General features: G+C 37.2%; 1 protein-coding gene across 2 annotated transcripts in view; it reads right to left on the bottom strand.

Moving 5' to 3' along the window:
- Positions 1-16,625, bottom strand: part of Atp10d (ATPase, class V, type 10D) — a 99,831-nt gene that overhangs the window by 25,412 nt on the left and 57,794 nt on the right. Inside the window, exons 10-14 of one of the 2 annotated variants that reach the window (XM_013518093.1) lie at positions 13,011-13,249; positions 4,166-4,354; positions 1,430-1,729; positions 1,120-1,318; positions 402-508 (exon numbers count right to left, since the gene is read on the bottom strand). In XM_013518093.1, the coding sequence (XP_013373547.1) occupies positions 402-508; positions 1,120-1,318; positions 1,430-1,729; positions 4,166-4,354; positions 13,011-13,249 (1,034 nt within the window). Of the gene's footprint in view, positions 1-401; positions 509-1,119; positions 1,730-4,165; positions 4,355-13,010; positions 13,250-16,625 lie in introns of both variants that reach the window. The other variant, XM_005391891.2, reaches the window with a different exon arrangement.

The raw sequence follows: 16,625 nt of genomic DNA on the forward strand, positions 1-16,625 counted from the left end.
GAATTATCAAGAACTTAGAAAAGAAAAGGTAAGGCTGGTCTCTGGTCTCATTCTTTCCAAAGCACATTTAATGCTATAAGATAGGGGGGATAATATTTACAAAGTCCCAAAGGCAAGAAAGCAGGGCCAAGGTATGTTGACCCAGAATAAACAATTGTTTATATAATAAAGCTTTTGCAGATATATTGAGACACGTGAGAACTCAGACAATATAATGCCTGGCAAAACACTGGGAATGAAATTCAACCAACTAATACATGGGATGGACAGGCTATGAAAGAGACTCAGTAGCTTAAAGACTTTCTCCAATACTTGGATTAGGGTTTGACACATGGTAGTTTTCATTAAATGGTTAAACAAGGGAAGGAACAAAAAAGATAAGGTGTACTAAGCAGCCTCACCTTCTTTGCTACACATAAAGTACGTAATCCCCGCTTGGCATAGTCATCCAAGTGTTTCTGCGTTTTTTCCCTTATTATCATCTGCTGTTTTTCCAGATTTGTGCCACCTGAAATAGTGAGCAAAACATGATTTTCCTAGCAGCCTTCCCAATTACAGTCAGATTTTTAAAAACAATGATAGTTTAATGCATAATAAACAAAAAACATTCTAGTTTTGAATCTCAAATGTCTATCCATAAAAGGAATCCCTCAGAATAAAATTTCCCCCTTAATTCTTTCTCCTTGGGCAAAGTACCAAGCACGTGACACAAACACTCTTCCTACACCATCAATGCAATAGTATCGGGACTGTGATAATGACGGCTGTCTCCCACTGAGCACTTTCCATTTGTCAGACACCTGGCCAAAGGTGGCTAACAAATGGTAAGTGCATACAGAATGTCTTTAGCCTCTCAGGACAAGGAGGTCCTAGAGTTCCCATTGTACTGAGGACTCAGGCAGAGAGTAAGAAGGGAACTATCAAGACACAGCTAATGATGGAGTCCAGATTTGAACACAGTCTGCTTTCCCACCAAATCTTAGGCATCTTTTCTCTACTTTATCAAGTATGAATGACTTCCATATATCTGCTTCTTTGTGTTTATACAACCATTGGTAGTGGCCTTTCTACCTCTGAGCCCTTGTATATCACTACCATCTCAGCTCTGTTTGAACCTACCTGGGGAAGCCACCGAGAGTAACTCCATGATTGCAGAATCGGCACCCTTGGTATACACCACAACTTCATTGGAAAGAGGGTGCCGGACAACAACGGACATTCTTTTCCTCACTGAGTCAAATGGCAGGATGTGTAAGAGTTGAAATGTTAATGGTCCCAAGGCAGCAAAGTCCACCACAACCTGCTCCGGTGTCCGAGACTGTAAAGTGCATTGGTAAGCTCTGGCAGCGTATACCAAAGCTGCTTCATCTGGGCTCTCGGCTTCATAACAGACGTTGGAGGCCAAGGGCATTCTGGGGAGGGATTCTACCTTGCCATCTGTGAACGCTGCATCACTGTTTGGTTTCTCCATTCCTGTACAGGAAGCTGAGTTACTACAGCCCTGCGGGCTCTCCTTCATCACTGAGACCTCTTCCTCCATAGGTGAAGTCAGCTTCATCCGACTGAAGAGAGAGAGTCTGCTCACAGAGGCACTGGGGATCCCTGGTGGCAATTCCTTCCCACTGGCAAGGGATGGGGAACTTGATCTTCGGGCAGACAATCTTTGGAAGAGGTTTTTAATTTCCTCCAAGGACTTAATGGGTGTTCCACTTAGTGAAGAGACCCTGATCTATAAAAGATAATTTAGAAAATAATAATAAAGCTCAAGCCAACTTGTAACAACTTTGAAGTCCAAATGGAAAAAAGCTAAGATATGTTACCACTCCCTTAAATGGTTAGCAGCCTACTCCCTTTTTACAACTGCCACAGAAAATATGAATAAAAATAAAAGCCTTTATGGGAAAGGATATGCTGAAAGTGATGTAAGTATTATTATTATATTATAAATTATTACATTATAAATCCCTACATTCATTTGGGAAGGACTTTGATAACTGATAGCAAGAAATATAAAATGCTAACATGAACACACTCATAACAATTTTTCTTATACAAATAATTCAAGATTCAAGATAAAATCAATGATCTTTACTGTGTGCATCCTATTATTGTATCATAATTTTAAAATTATGAGCAAATTAAGTATTCAACAATAACAAAATACAAATATCTTAAAATATACAATATTTAAAAGTTTGTAAAGACAGGGAGTAATACTGGAAAAGCTAAATAAACAATATGAAAAATACATGACCAAATATGCAACAATAACCATAGTAAAAACACTGGAAGAAAAAAAATAAAAAATCAAAAGCTTAACAAAATATGTTTTTACTTTTACTTTCCAGATTCTAGAAAAGATATTTTTACTTAAAAGAAAAAGGCCAGTAAGAAAAGTAGTTAAAGGAAAAATAGTTACCAGTATCATTAGTATCATAATATGATTTAGATTTTCTATTTTTGTAGACATTTTTCCTATTTATACCCTGGTTTTAGACACTCATGTGTGCGTGTGTGCATGTGTGTGTGTGTGTGTGTGTGTGTGTGTTGGTGGGAAACTTGGGGATCAAAATCATGGTCTTTGCACTGAGCTACCATCCCAGACCCTTGCCCTTTTCTTTTTTAAGACAAGATCTTGCTAAATTACAAAATTACCCAGGCTGGACTCACATTGTAATCCTCTTGTCTAAAGCTTCCCAGAGTGCTTGGATTATAGCCATGAATCTCCATGTCTGGCCTAGATCTTTTTTATCAGTGATTAAACTTAGAATTTAATACTAATCATGGGCAATCAATTATTTGGATTATAAACTTTTCTCATTCAAAAATGCCTGAGGAATTGAAAAGTTTCCTCTTAAAAATTAGTAAACTTATGCTAGTTTGAGGGTCTCATATGTGTCAATTTTTGAAGTTTTTGGCAACTCAGAATAAAAAGAAAAAAAACTTAATCATACATGAGATTTTTATATTGCATATTAATTCTTTTTTGTTTGTTTGTTTTTTGGGTTTTTTTTCCAGTACCAGGAATCGAACTCATGACCTTGCTCTTGCAGCAAATTAATTCTGATTAGCCCATATAAACTGCTTTTCTGCCATTATTTTGAAATACTGTGAAGCTTTAGTTCCCACATGTGTCATAGAGATTTTCTTTCTGACAGTGGAATATCATATTACTTGGGAATGAGGGAAACAATATTTCTTATGCAGATGCCAACTTAGAAACAGATGTATGAGAGAAAAAAGTGTTATAGGAAACAAAAAACATCCAGTGATTTATCCTCTGACTATATAATCATTTTTCAAAGAGCAACTTTCAAGGCAAAACCTTGTAAAAATACAGTTTCAGATCAAATGGATCTTAATTACAAGGAAATTACTTTTATATTAAAGTTGACCACCTCTGAAGTTGCCAAAAGAAAATGATCTGATGGAAAATTAAAATTTAATTGAGTTGTGAGGCAAATTGAATTTTAAGGGGATATGTGGAAAAGGATAGAGTTATGCACAAAAAAGCTAGCACAGCCAAGTGGTGAATCACCAGCCTCTAAACTAAGTTATTTTCTTAACAGGTAATGAATTCTCCATGAATTCTAAGACACAAACTACATTTTATAAGATCTGAAAATTTTATGTATATTATAGTGGATTTCAGATTGAATTAAACAAACCCAACTGGAACATGAAAAAGGTACTTTATCATCAAATATGACAGTGAATCCAATGTACTTTATATTTTATTTGATGTTGTGAATATATGCTGGAGGTCTCAGGAACTTCAATTGGTAAGGAACAAAAAGCAAAATAAATGTTCTCATTGGCAAATCATGTTATAACACCAAGCCATGCTTCCTAGGTTCAAATTTCACCTCCTCTAAAAACTAGTGTTGTGACCCTAAGAAAATTAAACTTATCTGTAACACGGGGAACAGTATATTAAGTACCTAACTCTCAGAATCATTGGGAGAATTAAACAAATTGATATCACTAAATCATTTAGAACATGGTAAGTGCAGGACAAATAATAAGTTCTGATACATGTTAAACACCTGCTATTGTTAGTTGCCACTACTATTTGTTATTGTAACATAACAAGGCCAGTATACATTCATGGCAACCCAACATTCTCTACTGCTCTGCTGACCCTTGTTTGCTTTAGAGACTTTACCTTTTGTCTTGGTTGATTAGGAGCAGAAACTACTACTGTATTGCAAATCGCCAGAGCAATAAAGAAGTCCATGATGTACAAAGTCTCCAGTGGCGGCCTTTGGATGGTCCCGTCTAGTGGGGTAAAGAGATGCAGTGTAATCTGACTAAATTTATTCAAAAGCCTCGTATCTGGTACCACATCTGTTTCCTAAAGATTCAATGAGACAAAGTGTTGTTACTGTTATCATCATGAGAAGTAATTTTTATAATCAAAATCTAAATGAAGCAACCAAAACAAGCTTACTGCATATAATATAATAGGAAATGACAACAGGAAAATATAAGATATAAAAATAAATAGAAAACCCAGACTATAATTATAAGCAGAGGTTTTCTTGACTCTTAAGCTAACTAGGAGGTAACCTATAACAAAATCTAGTTGAGTGCATATTTCTTATTTAAAAATATGCAGTGCCAGACATATACTTTATCATGCTTAGAATTCTACGTTGGTCATAGATTCACTCAGTAATAATAGAAAAGTACCAATTCTTTTTAAGTGAAGTTTTTACTTGAATCATATTACTTTTGAATATACTGCTGTTGTAAAAACTAACTCACTAAAATATAAATAATTACAAGTAGGCAAATGTATTTAAACTGCATTTTATAGTAATATCTCATAAGGCATTAACGAACAGTTTTAATTAAGTTTACTCGTGCAATTTAGGCATACATAATGATCACATTCATCATAAGGATTAACAAACAGTTTTCCAAGAGTTCTCTGATCACATTATGCCCTCCCCTTAAAGGTGCTTAGTAATGATTTGCACTAAGAACTTCTGTTATGAAAAAGAAGTATTCCCTTTTGCTTAATGCAGTGTTTCTTACACTAATTTGAGAATACTAGTTTTAACAAAACAATGTCATAGTAGGAATCTGATTAGAGACCATTGTGGGAGCCACGCTGAGCCCTAGGGAGCTTCAGGAGCCTTGAGAGCCTCTGAGAGCTGTGTCCCCCTCCACTGTAGTGGGAGCAACACTGAACCCCAGGAGACCTTGGGGGTTTTGGTGAGCTTCCCCAGAGAGCAGCAATGCTGCACCCCACAGTACATCAATGCAGGAGTGATGCCGAGACCCAGGGAACCTCAGGATCTTTGAAAATGACAAAATGAAGGAGCAATTGCAATCTCAGACCTCTACCCCACCCAGAACAAGTCCAGGAGATACTGATATAGAAGAGCTTGGAAGCCACACAGCTGAAATTGGTGAAATGATAGCAACTGAAGTAAAGAAACTCCATCAGGCTATAGAAAAAAAATCAGATCAGAAACAGTCTCTCAGGTAAAAAAAGAAATGACAACAATGAGAATTGCTTAGCACATCTAAAAAACACAGATTTAAAAAAATAGAGGGACATACAAAAATGATAGAAATCTTGAATGAACAACATAGGAAAGACTTAGAATGCATGATACAGATTCAAAGAGATATCCAGGAAATTAAAAATTCCACAGAAGCTAGAAAAAAACACTTGAATGAAACTGAAGACAGATTTTCAGGCATTGAAGATAGCACTGCAGCTAATGATCACAGAAGGGAAGATCTGTGAAAAATAACAAGGAACCAGGAAATAACAATTCAACAGCAGCAAAATGATGCAAAGAAAAACAATATAAGACTCATAGGTGTCAATGAAACAGCAGGAATTGACACACAAAAAAATTCCAAAGAACTTAGTATCAGCCAATGAAATTGAAAATGTAATAAAAAAACTTACCAACAAAGAAAACCCGAGGTCCTGATGGATTCACAGCTGAATTCTACAAGAAGTTTAGGAAAGGTCTAACACCAGTCTTTCCTAAACTCTTTAATGAAATTAAAAGGGAAGTAATTCTCCCCAACTCATTCCTGAAGCAAGTACTACTCTGATACCAAAATCAGAAAAAGACCCAATCAAAAAAGAGAACTATAGGCCAATCTCCCTAATGAACATAGATGCAAACATTCTCAATAAAATACTAACAAACAGAATGCAGCAAATTATCAATAAGATTATACACCATGACCAAGTGAGATTCATCCCAAGAATGCAGGGATGGTTCAATATACACAAATCAATTTATTTAATAACTGTATGAATGGAGCCAAAGACAAAAAACACATGATCATCTCAATAGATGCAAAAAAAGCTTTTGATAAAATCCAACACTCATTCATGATAAAAATCCTACAGAAAATATGAATAGATAGTCTTTATCTCACTCTGATAAAAGCCATCTATGACAAACCAAGAGCCAACATCATACTAAATGGACAAAAACTGAAAGCTTTCACTTTAAAAGCAGGAACAAGACAAGAATGTCCACTATCACCATTTCTACTCAATATAGTGCTGGAAACATTAGCCAGAGCAATTAAACAAGAATGAGAAATAAAAGGAGTAAGGATATGAAAGGAAGAAGTGAAATCATTATTCATAGATGACATGATATTCTACAGAGAAGACCCCAAAAATCAACCAAAATACTTGTAGATTTAATAGTCAAATTCAGTAGCATAGCTGGATACAAAGTCAACACTCAAAAATCAATAGGATTCCTATACACAAACAACAAACACACTGAGAAAGAAATTAGAGAAACCACACCTTTGACAATAGCATACAAAAAAATGAAATACTTAAGAATCAATCTAACAAAGGAAGTAAAAGATCTATACAGTGAAAATTACAGTACTTTAAAAAAGAGATCAAAGAGGATCTCACAAAATGGAAAGATATTTCTTGCTCATGGATAAGACGAACCAACATTGTGAAAATGGCCATACTCCCAAAATTGTTGTACAAATTCAATGCAGTCCCAATTAAAATACCATTAGTATAAAACATTCCTAAAATTCATCTGGAACCAGAAGAGGCCTAGAATAGCACAAGCAATCCTGGGAAACAAAGGAAAGGCAGGAGGCATCACAATCTCTGACTTGAAATTACACTACAAAACTACTGTGATAAAATCAACAAGGTATTGGCAAAAAACAGACCTGATATTCATCAGTGGACCAGATTAGAAGATGCAGACACACCTGTAAACACACTCAGCCACCTTATCCCTGACAAAAGGGCCAAACATGTTCACTGGAAGAAAGATAGCCTCTTTAATAAATGGTGCTGGAAAAACTGGGTTTCCACATCCTGAACACTAAAATTAGACCCATGTCAATCACCATGCACTAAAATAAAGTCACAATGGATCAAAGATCTAAATATTCAAACAGAAATGCTAAATCTACTGGAAGAGAAAGTAGATAGAAATTTTGAAAACAGGGGTAGGCAGAGTTCACGAACAAAAACCAAACTGCACAGGAAATACTTCAAAGAATCAACTGGGATCACATCTTACTGAAAAGTTTTTGCACAACTACAGAAATCACCAAAAGTGTAAAAAGAAAGCCTACAAATTGGGAAAAAATTTTAGGCAACTGTCCATCAGATAATGGACTGCTATCTTGAGCATATAGAGCATTAAAAAATACCAAGCCCCCCAAATTCAAAGACCCAAACTAAAAATGGGCACGTAAGATGAATATACACTTCTCAGATGAAGAAATACTAATGGCAAATAAATATATGAAAAAATATTTAACATCATTGGTCATTGGAGAAATGTAAATTAAAACAACACTGAGATTCTATCTCACCCCAGAAAGCACGGCTATCATCAAGAAATCAACCAATGAATGTTGGAAGAGCTGCAGGGGAAAAAGCAATCCTTCTCCACTGCTGGTGGGAGTGCAGAGTGGTGAACCCACTGTGGAAATCAGTGTGGAGATTCCTCACAAAACTAGGATTAGAGGTACCACTTAATTTAGCTAATCCTTTTCTGGGTATTTTTCCAGAAAAATTGAAAACATCATACCACAGAAATATATGTGAACTCATGTTTATAGTTGCACAATTTGTCATAGCTAAACCTTGGAAACAACTCAAATGCCCATCAACTAAGGAATGGAAAAAAAATGTCATATTTTTATATATTACTGGAGTATTACTCAGCTATAAAAAAAGAAACTTGAGGCTTTTATAGGTAAATGTATGCAGCTAGAGTACATATTCATAAGTGAAATAAATCAGACCCACATGTGTAAACATCATATTGTCTCCCTAGTTTAAGAACCTGAAAGGGTAAATAAAACCCGAAAGGTACAATAGATATTGAGAAAGGGAAAGAAATTGCTCAAAGGGAAAGAACAACTGGGATGAGGGAAAGGAGAAAAGAACGAAAGAAAGAAGGGAATAAAAACTATATGTGTGTACAAGGATAACTGGGATAATTGTACTGCTGATGTCTATTGGTTTATTGAAAGGAACAGGTAATGCTTAAATTTTTTTGATCAATTTTGCAAGCTTATTATCTGGTAATCTGAACAACTAATTTGAAGACAACAATGTGCAATATAACAACCATTGCTGAATTTCCTGTGAAGCTCTGTATCATTTCTAATGTTTTTCTATTATTTTTATTTTCTTTAATTGTTTGGTAAATCTTCTTCTTTTTTTTTTTTTTTTTTGGCTTTTTTCTGGTACTGGGAATCGAGCTCATGACCTTGCGCTTGCCAGGCAGGCGCTGTGCCGTTGAGCTAAATCCTCAGCCCCTGTTTGGTAAACCTTGCATCCTTCCTTACATGCGGTAATCTGAGCAACTTCCCTGAAGATGACAATATGTAATACACAAACAATTGTTAATTTCCTATGATTTTGTTTTGAAACTCTGTATCATTTTTTTTTGTTGTTTTTGTGTTGTTTTCTTTTGGTCTTTGTTGTTTTTTTTTATTGTTTTTTTCTCTTTAAAATAAAAAAAATCAGATTAGAATCCTGCTACATATAATCAGTTGCTTTACAAATGTGTAAACAAAGCCGAAAGAGGGACTATCTGTCATACTCCAGGTTTTACAAAATCACTGATCTATTTTAGAAGAGTTGGGATGCTGAACAATAAATCACACTGACTGCAGGAAACCAAGAGAAGTGATTTAGAGAAAAGAATAAAATACAGAGATGTGTGATCTTGGACTCAGAAGGCCCTGGCTTAGGTTTATGCTTGGGAGTTCAGTGACAGTTGAGGTGTCATAAGAAAAGAGCGTGTAGCTAACATTCTCATGGGTTTAGGTTCAAGTCTTAGCTCCTTAGTTCGGGTCTTACATCCTAACTGGTATCCTCAAGCAGCTTACTTAACTTTTTGAGCACTGTCTTCCATATAATGGTAAAAATAACACATACTTCCCAGGGTGACTGTCCAAGATAAATGAGATGATCTCAGTGCAGCAGAACCCAAGTAATCTAATTTCCCTTTTCCTTCTTTCCCTCTTAAAGGACATGTACTCATTTTATACAGGTTGTCAGCTCACACGGAATTAAAAAGTCCATACCATCAGCTGTCACAAAGCATTCTTAAACTTCTCCCTAAGTACCCCAAGCAGATGATTGTATGACTGAAACCTATTCCCATAATCATGAGAACAGGGAGAAGAAAAATAGCACCAAGGCTGGCCAAACTGTGTGTGTTTGTGTGTGTGTGTGTGTGTAAGTGTGCCCCCACGTGCATGTATTTTATGCTGGTCAGCAAAACTGTGTGGATAAGAACTGTCCAACTAAAGTGAGAACAATCTAGAAACTCAGGACCATGGAAGACCCTGAAAACACGAAAAAACCATATAAATAAAAGAACTCAGAAAAAACATTTAAGGAATGGTTAGTATCAAAGTAAAGCTATAGGTAGGGAGCATTCCTCCACTTCAGTTGGTTTTTATGCAATGATCTCTTGTGACTAACATAGTGGCTGAATTGAAGAGGTAACAGACATCACGTTCAATTTTTTCAATATGACTGTCCGTAGATATTCTCTTATGATCCAAATCTGCAATGAGTACTTGTATAATAAAAGCAACAGTTACTTTTTTCCTGTGATGCACAGCTTCTGCCATCAGGAAAGGCCCATTAAGTTGAGAACCAGGCCCACACTATTTTGCTTTAAATAACTACACACTTGTCTCCTTACCCCAGAGAGCCTGGAAGTTCCTTTAAAGTGAGGACCGTATCTTACTGATTTTGGATCCCTATCTCAGACCTGGCATAAGGATAAAAATTGAAGGTTATAGTTGTACATACTTGTTGATCTTATATTCAACAAGGAAAAGGGTACAGAAATTGACTGAAAGGATGTTACTCTCTAGAAGGCTTAAAATAGACATTTTATTAAAATTCTAAGAAAACTTAAACTCCTAATTTAAGCACAGAATAGTGATTCCAACATGGATAGCTTCTCACAATGTAAACAAAGCCTTATTTGGGAGACATACATCTTTTTCCTAATCTATGATGACATCTGACCATTTCAAATATGAGATTTACCCTCCTATCAATCTTTCTTCCTTCCTTTTTCCCCTCCCCTATTTAAATCCAAATTAAAGAAGTAAAATTGGCCAGGACTTTCTTGGCTTTCCTACATTATTTGCTGAAGCTTTTAGATGGCATTAAAATACCTTAAATAATTTTTTTCAAACTGAAGGTGACAAGAACTCACTCTAATTGTTTATAGAGATCTCAAAATATCTATAGTTTAGTGATGGAGGGGGCTGGGGATTTAGGGGGCTGGGGATTTAGCTCAGCGGCATAGTGCCTGCCTGGCAACCGCAAGGTCATGAGTTTGATTACTGGTACTGGAACAAAAACAAAAAACAAATAAGCAAACAAATGACGGACAAAGATACTATAGAAAGGAGATAAAGTTGAACAGGCAGCTCTAACACCATCTCCTACTTCTACATTTTACTTTTAGGTATCTTAGTTTGCTTTATGTTCTCAAACAGTGTCCATCACCAGGGATTCATGGATGGGCTTTTAGAATCATACGAAAAATTTCTACAGTTGTTCATGTTTTAAGCCAAAGATTATACAGCCATCTCAGACTAAGAATGAAAGATGAGTTTATGTTTTGTGGAATCCTATATATAGGATCGTAATTTTTCAAAACATGAAACTAAACTAGAACAACCACAACAAGACAGTGACACAATAGAATGACACTGTAGAATATAGGGGAAGTAAAAACAAAATGGAGCAGCTTCATGCAACAGCCTTCAAAAGTACTTTGAGAATGTGCCAGACACTGTTCCAAAATGTTGCGCCTTCAAGATGACTGCTCTTAGGGAGCTAGTAGCTGTGTCAGATGCAGAAATTAGCCATCACAATATAGACCAAGGGACAGAGAGAATGCGCAAGCAGAGCTTGGAAGCCGAGGAAAGAAAATCTGAGAACATTCAGAAAAATTGATACTAAAAACAGTTCTTAAAGAAATAAATGCTTCATCAGTTTTGTGTAGCAGAGTGGGATAGAGAGAATATATTTCCTACAAGGAAAATGGGATACATAAAGGGGCTTTAAGAAGTGCTTGTTGGTTCCAGTAAGAGCATGAGGCTTAATCAGCAGTCATTGAGGAGGGCATGGCACAGGCTTGCTTGCTGGGCAACACTGTATTACTTCCCACTAAACAGGACTCAACAGGGGCTTGTTTTCAGGTGGGTGGACTATGCAAAAGTTCAGTAGAAAGATACATAGAAAAAACAACATAGAAGAAATATATATCCATACATAGTGTATTTCTAATACAGACTTAAAGTGACTGTACAGAGAGCGCTATGTGTATTCCTTCATTTCTTTTTAAAAGTTGGAGTGAAATGAAGTCTAGATGTCTAAAACAGCTTACCATATGGCACAGATACAATGTAATGGACATTATATCCTAGTGCAGTGATGGTGAGCCTTCCAGAGCTTCCAGTGTTATGAAGAGCCCACTGCCACATGCATGCCATTGGTTTGCCATCACTGCCCTTGTGCCACAGAAATGAGTTGGACTGAGAGAGTCACTCTAGCTGCTATGTGTGACCACATATTTTTTGGCAAGTTTGCAAAGAGCTGGTAGATTTCTCTCTGGCTGTCTCAGGCCATGTGAGAACCCTGGAGCGTACTCTCATTACATATCTACAGTACTATGAAAATCATACATGACTTTCTATGGCAATGCGAGGGTTCCCCAAAGCTGAGTCACTCTTGTTATGTCACATCTTGTGGAATTATAGCTTGTACAATGAATGGAGAATCTCCATCTTAGTAAAGTACAAGCACAAATATGACAAGAAAGGCAGAGAATGAAGTGGAAATTTCATAGAAGTAATTTTAAGTACTGTAAAATTTTGATTTCCAATTCTTTTACATGGACATCTCTCCTCTATTTCCCATGTTCTACACTCTATATTTTTATGCAGTAAGTAGGGTTTGTTAATGTGTAACACTCCTACTGGGACTCAAAAACACATTTTTCTGAGCTGTGAAATGAACTATTCAGAAAGTGCCCTTTAGGGGACTAGGAATGGGGAAGAGGTCACAGGTTTGGTGGCATATGAAAGACAATTACAAAGGGATGAAGAAATCTTTGAAAGGCCTATGCGTTCATCTATCAGTTACACATACTTATCTGGCTATGAGATAAATCTGGTAAGCTTTGTTGGTCCTGAGAGAGTTATGATCATTAAACCTAAGTAGCCTTTTTCAAGCTCAGACATGGTCAGACCTGACCAGAAATAGTTTTCAGAAATGATACGTGACTTCTCAACAATGAATTATTTCAAAAATTAGAAGGTGATATGGTCTGTTTACACGCATTATGTGTTGCGATCATGCGTCACATTTGTTATATATCACAGTCTCTTTTCCAGTAGAAAAGAAAACAGAATTTGGTTCCATTTGAGGCTGTTGTTTCCTCATTCTTGTGGACATGCAAGAGGCTAGTCATGCAAACACTTACAATGGGGCTGCTGAAAGCAGCTTGTCTGGAATGAAGCACTTCAGCGGCTCTTTCTCCATTTCCTGCAGCAGACATGCTCCCAGAGAGATGATCTGAGGACTTGCTCCCCAGGGGCCTGCTAACGACTGTCCTGCAGCAGGGGGCTCTTGGTTTTGCCACGTTGCTGAGGGAGCCACTGAGAGTATCTGTACAGTCTTCGTCTTCCGACACAGCTTCCTGATAAGACTCCAGTCTCTTGGCTGAGGGATAAAAACCACACTGGGTCACATCGGAGAACTGATAAGGTGAATTTGCCTGAGAACTTATAAGGTGGCTACTTCTACAGCTACGGCATATCCTCCCTTGCCTTCAAACCTGGCCTTCAAATCCCCCATGCACCTCCTTAGTTAATAAACCTAGCATGTGTCTTAAATAGAAACAATCAAATAGAAACTGTATTCTTTTTTGTTCATCAAGTCTAACACTTTCTCTGCATCTGTATCTACACTCTGACTTTCTTCCTGCTACTATGGAAAAAGACTGTCTTGGTTTCAAATGTCAAACCTTCTGCTGTGATCTGAATCCCACCTTCTGGATTCCTCAAGTGCTACATCTTTGCAACTACTCCCCTGATACTCACACCGGTCCTTCCTCAACCAGTTTCAGGACTTTCTGTCCCCAGCTCCCCACTGACACTACTTTCGTAGTGGTCACCCGTAAGTTCCACACTGCCAAGTCTCGTGAACATACAGGTCTGTTCTCACTTCATTTGAGCTCTTAATATTATCCAACACAGTTTACCATCCTTTCCTTTTTCAAATATCCCTTTTTCATTCTCTAACACCACATTCACCTATTTCCCCCTCCTTCTTCAATGGTTATTGCTGCTTAATTTATCTGATATCCTTCTCCTAAGCCCCAATGTTGGAGACTATGGAGCTCCTTCTCTTCTCCACCTGCAAACTCTCCTTGGTGATCTCATTGTGCACACGCCCTCTGAACCTACACCTTCTGACTTCTCACTGGAACCAGACTTGTGTGGTTCCACTTGAAACCACGTGGAAGTCTGCAACGTTCTTTCAGCAGATGTCGGTATGGCTCGCTGGCGCCCTCTCCTCCTTCAAGTCTCTCATGTACCCGTCAGCGACGGCTTCCCAGGTCAGACCTCTCCAGTACTCACCAGCATCTCCACACTACATCCATATACGGAATATATATAATCATCCAAGAATATCGACTTCAAAAGGGCAGATTTTTTCATTAATAAGATAATCTCAGAGTCCAAAGCAGTAGCTGATAGGTACTTAACACATACTTGTAGAATAAACAAGTAGTAGTCATCTTAAAATTAAGAGAACAGTTTAAAGGTTTAAAGAGAACTCTTTCCCTCTTCCTCCCAAGTTTTTCTCTGAGTCCTAATGCTCTGCTGTTTCTAAGGATAGTCATGTGGGAATGGCCAATTTCAATAGATGGCCAATCTCCCTAACTTTTACATAGGGAAATCATTAGGGAAACCAATCTTCTGTCCGGTTTTAATGACTCTGTGTTTTGTAGTTTAAAAATATATTCATTAAAAGAACGAATATATATGTGAATTAAATATCTCTAGCATGACAGGAATGTTGTGGCGTAAGGATGTAACATTTATTGAGATTTTTCTTTTAACAAGCATCTGTTTAGGTCCTGTGTACCCACGTCTGTATATACATGTATATATTTTCTTTCATATTCAAAATAATATCGTCAAATAGGAACTATTTTTGTATCTCCCTGTAATTAAGGAAATTAAGGCCCAGAGAGATAAAGTACTTCAATTATAGTTAAACAGTTGACTGGAGATAGAGTTAGGATTTGAATTTAGGTCTTCCTGATTCCAGAGAAAATTCATATATGCACTACTCATAGATTATCTGCATTGGCTTGTGTATTTTAGGTTTGCTCAGTGTTTCTTAACTTGCCCCCGGGGGAACTTTTGGTTGTTATGTAACTGTGGAAGGGGTGCTACTGGCTATTCATTGCTAAAAGGCCATGGATTATCTTGCAATGCAGTAGACAGCACCCCAATGGAAAGAGCATTCCAACCCAAAATTTCCACAAGGCTAAGACAGATAAACACTTGAGTAGCCCGAGAAATTTACTGATGACATGATGCCATTTTAAAAGTAGAATACTTCAAAGGCCATGTAAATGAAAGCTGTACTTCATGGACATGCAACTTCTCTTGTCATCATTAGGGAAATCAGTCACCATGCAACCATGGATCGGCACTGATACCAGGCAGCTCAACTATTACTGTAGGACAAAACAGCCCAACAAGCAGAATTGGAGTAGAATCCAGAATCCAGATTTCAGAGATTGATTCAATTTGCAATCATTTGGGGGAAAGCTACAAGAAGTACATAGAACAGACAGTTACAATGTGGTTCAGAAAACAAATCTACCAGTGTATAGTTCTGGGACCAATAAAAAAATTAAGTTTGGTATGAGAAACAAAATTTATCATCATATCAACAAGCAAAATTTTTCAAATAGAAATGAAAACTTAATACTTCTTTTAAAGTAGGTTCTAACTGGTTCCATGAATGCTTCAAAGGATCCAGGAATTCTTGCTTTATGACTCATCCAGGAAAATATACAACGTTTGTAATCTATTCTGTGTCTGAAGGAGGATCTTGAGTTAGGTACTGAATTATCTACTTTATGTATTTCCTTTACTTAATCTTAGATCTATCTTATTTTCCTTTCTTCAAAACCTATTTATGGCCTATTATTTGCACTGATTTCATATTTGGAACAACTGGGGATGAGCTCATGCAATAGTTTATCATACTTTATGGTATGGTCTCCACAGGGCCAAAACCAAGGCTGAAAAACTAGTTTCCTTCAACTGCCTCATCCACACATTTTCCACTCAACCTTCCACAGTGCACTAATTTCCCAAGCATCTCCAGCACTCCAGCTTTCATATTTGTAAACAGTACACTCAACAAAGCTTCCTCCAACTGTATCATCCACATATCACTGAGACCCAAAGCTCCTGTGCTGAATTAATTTTCTATGCATTTCTAACATTCCAAGAATGTCTGATTTCTTGCCTTCAAGACATAAAGTTTCATCCACCTCCAAAACTGTCTCAGTGGAACAAGAATACTGACTGTTATGCTTGATATATTGTGTCAACTTGGGGAGTCTAGAGGTTTGGCTAAGTAACTCAGCAGGAAGCCAGGGTGCTTACTTTGTATACATCCTGAGCCTGTGGAAGAGAAGGGCAAAGATTATGTGAGAGCTACATGCCCCTTAGGTGGGGGTAGCCTGTTTACAAAGTAAGGCAGAAAAAGAAGCTGCTTGCCGCCATTCCTCCGGTTTGCTCTGGCTGCTTTGCTGTTCGGCTGCCATTCCCCCCTTTGCTCTTGTTGCTTTGCTACCTTCTGCCTCGGAGCCAGCCAAGTATGGACTGAAACCTCCACAAACTGTAAGCTAAATAAACCTTTCCTTCCTTCATTTTGGGCATTGGGTATTTTGTCCCAGCAACGAGAGAAAAGTAACCAAGACACTGACTTTAACCTGCCTTTTATACTGAACCATGGGTTCCTTAAGAAACGAACCTATTTTTTTCCCTATTCCTTATTTTAACAA

This window comes from Chinchilla lanigera, unplaced genomic scaffold (genome assembly GCF_000276665.1).
Source record: "Chinchilla lanigera isolate Chin_1 unplaced genomic scaffold, ChiLan1.0 scaffold00042, whole genome shotgun sequence".
In the NCBI taxonomy this organism is placed as follows: domain Eukaryota; kingdom Metazoa; phylum Chordata; class Mammalia; order Rodentia; family Chinchillidae; genus Chinchilla; species Chinchilla lanigera.